Source organism: Musca domestica, unplaced genomic scaffold (assembly GCF_030504385.1).
Source record: "Musca domestica strain aabys unplaced genomic scaffold, Musca_domestica.polishedcontigs.V.1.1 1, whole genome shotgun sequence".
In the NCBI taxonomy this organism is placed as follows: domain Eukaryota; kingdom Metazoa; phylum Arthropoda; class Insecta; order Diptera; family Muscidae; genus Musca; species Musca domestica.
In genome coordinates, this window is record NW_026712114.1 from 25,957,621 (window position 1) to 25,965,349 (window position 7,729).

At 36.8% G+C, this 7,729-nt stretch overlaps 1 protein-coding gene across 1 annotated transcript; it reads left to right on the forward strand.

Annotated features, from left to right (window-relative positions):
- The first annotated feature begins 655 nt into the window (after positions 1-655).
- Positions 656-7,466, forward strand: LOC101899017 (uncharacterized). The gene is made up of 6 exons (XM_005186034.3): positions 656-976; positions 1,048-1,276; positions 3,283-4,194; positions 4,252-4,476; positions 6,903-7,113; positions 7,181-7,466. The coding sequence occupies exons 1-6, from the start codon at positions 768-770 to the stop codon at positions 7,399-7,401; spliced, it is 2,007 nt and encodes a 668-aa protein (XP_005186091.1). The 5' UTR covers positions 656-767; the 3' UTR covers positions 7,402-7,466.
- Positions 7,467-7,729: the final 263 nt, after the last annotated feature.

Below are 7,729 nucleotides of genomic sequence, written 5' to 3' on the forward strand. Positions count from 1 at the left end.
TTAAAAAAGCTCCTCAAACTGAACATATTGTGAATTTTGAGTACTAAAAAGTCCTTAGTGTTATTGTTATAACGAACCTTAAATTTGAAGGTGGACTTTTTGCCGACAAAGTAGCGGGAACATGCTAGAGGTTTTAAAGGTACATTTTGTCACCAGGTACTACTTAAAAAGCGCCGGCATGCTCTTATATGTTTGTTTGGTTGCTGGCGTTGTTTTTATTTATGCTTCTTTGGTTCTAATACCAGTCCCGCTTTATTAGAATCGCAGACTTAAACTAATTTTATAAGTCAAGGGCTACCAACCACGTTCTATAAGTTTGTGTTACTATATTGTGGTATTGATAGTCAGCAATTAAACAGTTTCCTCTCCGCAACTTTAGGATTTGTAGTCAGACTTGTTCACTCTGTGGCGTCGTTACTCATTATTTGGTATATTGAAATTAATCATTAAGGAACAAATCATTATTTTTAGCCGGCTAAGAATGCGAAAATTATATAGTTTTCATTTTTTGGGATAATGTCAATGCAGAGGGTATGTAATAATTAAATCTATAATTTTTTTCAATATCTTTGTTCAAAATGAGCTTACATTGAGCTTTCATTATCAAAGTGTTCTTGGTTCAGTGTCTTATAACACTTTTTTATTTTCGATTTTGGAAAAAATATGTCAAAAGGTTTTCAAATATTCATTTTTTTATTATTCCCTTAAGTTTTGTATTGAAAAACGTTGTTATTTGTTTTGTCTTAAACTCGTGTTCAATATTCGCAATGATTGAAATTTTATCGTTGCCGCGAAGGCCAAAGGAACCCACCGTTGACATTACAAAATTGAAATTAAAATCCGGACTTCCTTTGAACAGTTTACCCGGATGGGAGCTAATACCGCTAAATTGTAAACTTCCAATGGTGAAATGTCCCGGCAATCAGGTGATATTTTCAATAAATAAAATCGGGAAGATAATCAAAAAGAAGGAAAGGTAACGTGTTGAAGGACATCAAAAACTTAAATTTTTTCTTAAAACTATAACCTCTAATACAATCTATACAGGCAAGAATTCAATGTGTCAACCAATGAAAGTTTGCCCGAATATAATCCCCTGCAGGATTCCCATTTGCGCTCATTTTATGCCATTGAACGAAATTTAAAACGTTTGAGGGAGAACGGGGAAATTACCGAGAATAATGATGTCATATGTAATTTGAAAGATTTTAATAAGTATCGCCAGGAACTACACAAGGCAAAGGTGTATTATATTCTGCAGGAAATGAATCGTATGGTAAGAATTCGGGTTTCATCTGATAAAAAACAAAACTTTTGTCAGAAATTTTTGAGACGCTGAAGAAAATGTAAACCAATCTGATCCTCAAATTCGGTCAACTAGCTACTCAACGACATTATAACCAAATACCCTGTTGATTTAGTGGGGATATTATACATACGTCGTAACTCCAATGTCACAGTATCCAAACCAATTATACTGTATAGTTCGATTAACATTTTGAGTTTAAACAGTTTCCGAGCTATAAACCCATATTGTAATTTAAAATATCAAAAGCTGTTTGCAAGCCAAATTTGCAAGTCAAAGTCTGTTCTAGGGCAGTCAGTTACTCCATTCTTGTTGATGAAAGTGAAAGTGATATCGCCTCGCATACTATGCTCCAAGACGATGTGAATGACCTGGAGTCAAATAGAGGATTATCGTAAATTATTCGACAACCTTTTATCCAGCTTTTTGAAAACATTAACATCGATAATCGGGTGCACTGTTTTGTATGACTTAGAATTTTGGATGACAAGAGGGATAGGTATAGGTCCATCATAAACTATAGGATAGTTTTTCTTTTTTTCGATATAGCATTCCTTGTCAAACTTAGAAGCTAGAGGTGTAGGCGGATTAGGACTAAAATGTATTTAATATTCTGTGAAGACCCTTGGCCAATACTAAATTGCCAACATTACCATTGAGATTCTGCATAGTTGCAAAGCTTTCGAACACAGAATTTCGAATAGGAATATGAGAAATGTGACATAGACTGCTTCTCTTCGTCATGACACTTTTGTTAAACTATGATTAGGGCATATCGCCTTTTTCCCAGAGTTCGGCGGGTATTCAGTCTTTGCCTAAAATTTACAAGGTGAGATAAAAAACTGCAATAAAGTCAAGCGCCATAATTTTTACATTTTTTTTATTCAATAAAAGCAAAAATTTCGGATATAGCATTAAATTTTAGAATAAGTTTAGATTTGTTCGAATTGGTCACTTTTGGCACGAATTATGGCCTTCAAACGACCAATGAAACCGTCACACGCTGCCCGAATGTTGCTCTGCGGTATTTTGGCCCATTCTCGGCGAAGCGCTTGCTTGAGGTGATGGATACTTTTAGTGCCAACCTTGCTTCCCAAAATACTCCAGACACAAAAGTTCAACGAATACGGAGATTTTGTGCGCTGGAAATGAAGCGAGGAACCTCATTTTGTAACCATTCTTGGGTGGCGAGTGCTGAGGGCGATGTTGCTGAGTCCTGTTGGAGTGTCCAAGGTCTGCGGCCAAAATGTTTGCGTGCCCAAGGCTTTAATACACCCTCCAGAATATTTTCGCGGAGGGCGACCATCGGCAGTTATGGCAGCCCACACCATCACCATGGCCGGCGCTTGAGTTCTGGTGGCTAACAGAAGGTGCACATTCTCAGCTGATCTCTTTGGCAAGTAAACACGATTAGTTTTGTAAGAAATTTTGGTTCGGCCACTAGCATGAGCTGTCACTGGAATAATTTTAACAGCTGTCGGACGAGTGGCTTAGAAATGGCAGCAGTCTGAAGTTGATTACAGTTTTTTCTACTTACCCTGTATATATCTGCGTACCCCTTCTGGTATCTCAATCACAAAGGGTCATAATTTTAAATATTTTTAGCTGCTTGCGGGACAAGTCAGCGATTCTTTTTAACATGCTTTATCTAAATATTTTTCACAACCATAAACCTGAGATTGAAATGGAAATTATGATTTTCCATAAATCGGATATAAATGTTCGATTTTCTTGTAATTTTGCCAATACCAATAATTTTATCTGTATTATATGAAGTATGAAAATCGAATGCTTGGGTCGACTATATCTGGCACATCACGCAAATTTTAATATTTTCTAAAAATTGTCACATATATTTATATCATATTTATTTAAGTCCGTACGAAATGGACAATATTGTCCGATTCCTGCGGTCAGAGTGGTCAACGATTTGAATAATCATAACAGAAGTCAAAATATACTTTTTTTTCTCACAGGATTTGGAGCAACGTGATCGTGTACTCATAAACAATGCCGAATACATAACCAGCTGTGATCATCGCAATCTGGCAGCACGTCAACACAGCTACAATGAAGTGCTGCAAAGAAAGAACACAGCAGATCAGCAGCGTTGGGAGCGTTTTAAGAAGTTGTGGAAATCCAAGCAGGATAAAATAAATTATATTAAAGCTACAAAAACCCTTGAATCAACAACGGCGGAACATCAAAAACTTCTGCGTCAATTGGATATGAAAAGGCATTGGGAACAATGTCATGATATTCAACGTAAAAAACTAATCAAATTCAAAAAACTTATTCAATTCAAAAGTGATCGCTTTCATAAGAATATCAAGCGTCTGCACACGGCCCGCACTCAACAAACCGGGGCGAAAGAAATGGATTTGTGGAAGCAACGTTTGGCAGAGCGTATACGAAATCAAGAGAAAATTCGTAGTATTTTGAGTGAAATTGAGCGGGAGAAACAATCCTATATTGAAGAACACAAAGCGAATTGCCGAGAGAAATGGCAAATGATACAAAAAGAGATCAGAAATCGTTCATTACACAATCGCCGGAAATTAAATTTGACCATGGGCAAGAAGGATGAAGGCAAGAATCAGAATTCGAAACTCACTTCAAATCCATCCTACTGTGGTGATTTTCAAGCAAGCTTTGATAAACTGCTCGATGAAGATGTTTGTAAGGCTTTAAATGCTGTCTTAGATATGGAGGCGAATTCGCAGGTGCCCTTTGAGGCCAATGATCCAATTTATAAGGCTGCCCAATTTATTATGCAACATATTTTAAAGAAACTCAAAAAAGACCTGTCTGGCGATAAGGAGGCTTTCGATAGCCTCTCATGTCGCATCGGGTGCTTTTTCGATGAGGCAAAGAAGTTTGTCATATTCGTAAGTATTTAACACATATTTTTTATTCAAAATTAATTTTTACATAATTTTCTCTAGAGATCGACACAAATCATTTCGGCAATACGCAAGGCTTTAGCGGAAGGTCAATGCCCCAATTCTAGCGTTTTTGGAAATGGTTCCATGTCTCGTCCCTTTCTCAAGCGTACATCTGGCGGCCGTGTTTCTTTTAATAATACGTCGAGTACCATTGGCATTTCTAGTTATGAAATTCACCCTTTAATTGAAGTTCGGGAAGTGGGTGATCGCCGACCAACGCCTGCGGTGAGTATTGATCGTTACGAAAAACATGTTTTTTTTTTGATACTTTTAAAATAAATTACTGACTGACTTAACGATTCATCATTGCCCAGGCGAAGCGTCTGAAGTTAGAATCTTTAATTTTTGGGTTTTTTTTTGACAGTTCCTACTAGAACGGTACAAAAAGTATTGAAAAGTACTAAATATGCTACCTTTTATTATTTGAGGAAGCAGTAGAGCTAGAACTCTTAAATTTGGAATGAGGATCACTGATGGAGTGTATGATAGATGCACCAAAGGGTTTTTGGTAATTCACACTATAAGCGTACGAACAGTTCTAAAATGTTATATATAGGTTATAGCTAAAACCTTGAAATTTCGAATGGCTATTGAGGTTGAGGAGAAGAGTCCATGTCAGGAGGTAGTTTTGGGAGTTTGTACTCATGTACTTTGTACTAAATTTTGTACAATTTGAATTTGGAGGACCGGATAGAACTAGAATCCTGAAATTTGAAATAAATATTACTGGCAAAATGTTTGCGTGCCAAAGGCTTAAATACACCCTCCAGAATATTTTCGCGATAATATTCGGCGTTTATTCTGACGCCACGGCCGTTTAATAAGGGGGGAGAGCGACCATCGGCTGTTATGGCGGCCCACACCATCACCATGGCCGGCGCTTGAGTTCTGGTGGCCAACCGAAGGTACACATTTTCAGCTGACCTCTTTGGCAAGTAAACACGATCATTTTGTTTGTTAACAAACTGCTGGACAACGCATGTTTTCTCATCGGAGGAAACCAAATTTGGCAGTTCACCACTTTCGGCCAAGCGAAGCAACTCTTTAGCTCTTTTGAGTCTAGTTTCTTTCTGTTGCGGTGTATGTTCTTGCACTTTTTAGAATTTCAATGGCTTTACCCCGAACTTATTTTTCAATATTTGCCGAATGGAATATTGCGATATGTTCAGTTCACGAGTCATGTTTCGGCCACTGCAATGCGGGTTTCGATCAAGTCGATTCTTCACTTTACAAACCATTTTTGCTGATGTTGCTGTTTTCTTCCGTCCACTTCCTTGACGTCGGGCTACCCTACCACTATCACTCCAACGAGCGACGATACGAGACGCAGAAGATTTATTTATATTTAAATGCGGGAGTGCTCTAACGATAGCCACTTGTGGTTTTCCAGCCAAATATAGAGAAATCACACTATCACGCTTGAATTCCATCACGAATAACTTTTTTTCTGGAAAATTCTGACCAAAATGCTTTGGAACGCTTGTAAACAATGTAATGAGCTGTCACTGGAATAAATTTAACAGCTGTCGGACGAGTGGCTTAAAAATGACAGAAGTCTGAAGTTGGTTGCAGTTTTTTCATCTCTCCATGAACATATGTTTCATCCGATTTTGTGTTTAATTCCCTAACATTTGTAATATACTCTCCACAAGGAATAATATTTGGTACCAGATATCAGATACAGCTCAGTAATACCTCTATCAAATTTCAGATTTGTATATAGATCCCATATATATGTCTTTATCCGACTTCAGTTTTATTGTGCACCAAATGCTAATTTCAGTCGAAATGAACTGAACGTTTTCAATTCCGACTGAATTCATCCCAGAAATAAGTACTTCAAAGTTGGTGAAAATCGGTTCAGATATAGCTATAGCTCCCATATATAGGTTTCTTTCGACTTGGGGTTTTAAGTCCATTGCATGTGTAATATACACTCCACAGCAACGACTTTTGGTACCAGAAAGCAGATACCGCTAAGAAATCAGTGCCTAAAATTTTGCCGAGATCGGTTCAGATTTGGATATAGCTCCCATATATATGTCTATCCGATTTCAGGTTATAGCTTTATCAAATTTCCGATTTGTATATAGCTCCCATATATATCTTAATCCAATATTACATTTTTTGTGCACCAAATGGCTAATTTCAGCCCAAATGAAATGATTGTTGTCAATTCCGACTGAGTTCAGTCCAGAAGTAAGTACTTCCAATTTTAGTGAAAATCGGTTCAGATATAGCTATAGCTCCCATATATATTTCATCCGATTTTGAGCTTTAAGTCCCCCACATGCGTAATATGCACTCCACAACAGCTCGAGAATACCTCTGCCAAATTTTATTGTGATCGGTTCAGATGTTTATGTAACTTTGATATACATCTTGTATATACATATATGTAATATCAGCCTAAATTGGACAGATTTCTTTATATACAACCGAATATTATAATTTGGTGGGTGAAACTCGTCCGGTATATCTATTGCTCCAATAAATATTTTTTAATATTTATTACGGGAGCGCTACTAAATGTGCATAGTTGTGCAGGGTGTCATAAAGTCAGCCTCGCCCGTCTTTTTACCTTTTCTTACTGGTTTTTGTATGCATCTTGGAAAGTAGTTAGTTTCAATTTTAAACTATTCATTCTGCAGGGTTCCTTGGCCTCAATTGTAGTCGACTCAACGGCCAGCTTGTTGGAAAAGACGCACACCAGTCACCTGTGTCGCAACGAATTGGTATTTATTGAACACTATTTGACGAAATTCAAACGAGATTTACTGGTTGGTATTGGTCGACGAGTATTTGCAGCCATACAGTGTCATTTCGAGAACAAGATTATGAATGTGCGACAAGAATTGTTGGGTATGTAACCGACAGGAAATGTAGTATTTTGAGAAATTATCCTAACAACATTTATCATCTGGTACAGATATTGATCGAAAATTCTTGGTAAAACAATCAACAAAATCCATACTGAGATATGCCATAAATCCACTTGACTTTGAATCGAATTTACGCCTTTGTATCAGTGCTCTGTCGAGTGACATCATTTGGTCATTGCAAAAGGTTTTGTTGAAAATGCCCACAGATCCAAGACGTCCCATCAAACCGCGGGCGAATTGTCAATGTATGCAAGAGAATCAAATGTAGTCATGTCCATTTGGAATTGTTTGCAATTTAGAAATTATTAATAAATTTGATATATTTAGATAGAATTATTGTACTTAAAGCTAATGGGCATAGAAGATATAAATCATTTTATACGTTCAAAATTATACCCCTTAAATATTGACATGTCGGGGTTTTTAGCATGCTACTTTAAAATGACCATAACTTCTTAAATATTGAAATTTTAGGCTTTACATTTACTTTATTTTAGAACTGTCATAACTCCTTAAATATTGATATTTCATGGTTTTTAGCATGATTTTCCATTCAGGTTTTAAAGATAGAAAATGGTATACTTTAAAACGGCCAT

Coding starts and splice junctions, on each gene's coding strand:
- LOC101899017 (XM_005186034.3), top strand. CDS start 768: ATGATTGAAATTTTATCGTTGCCGCGAAGGCCAAAGGAACCCACCGTT. Junction 1,277..3,282: donor TGCAGGAAATGAATCGTATG/GTAAGAATTCGG, acceptor TTTTTCTCACAG/GATTTGGAGCAACGTGATCG. Junction 7,114..7,180: donor TGTGCGACAAGAATTGTTGG/GTATGTAACCGA, acceptor CATCTGGTACAG/ATATTGATCGAAAATTCTTG.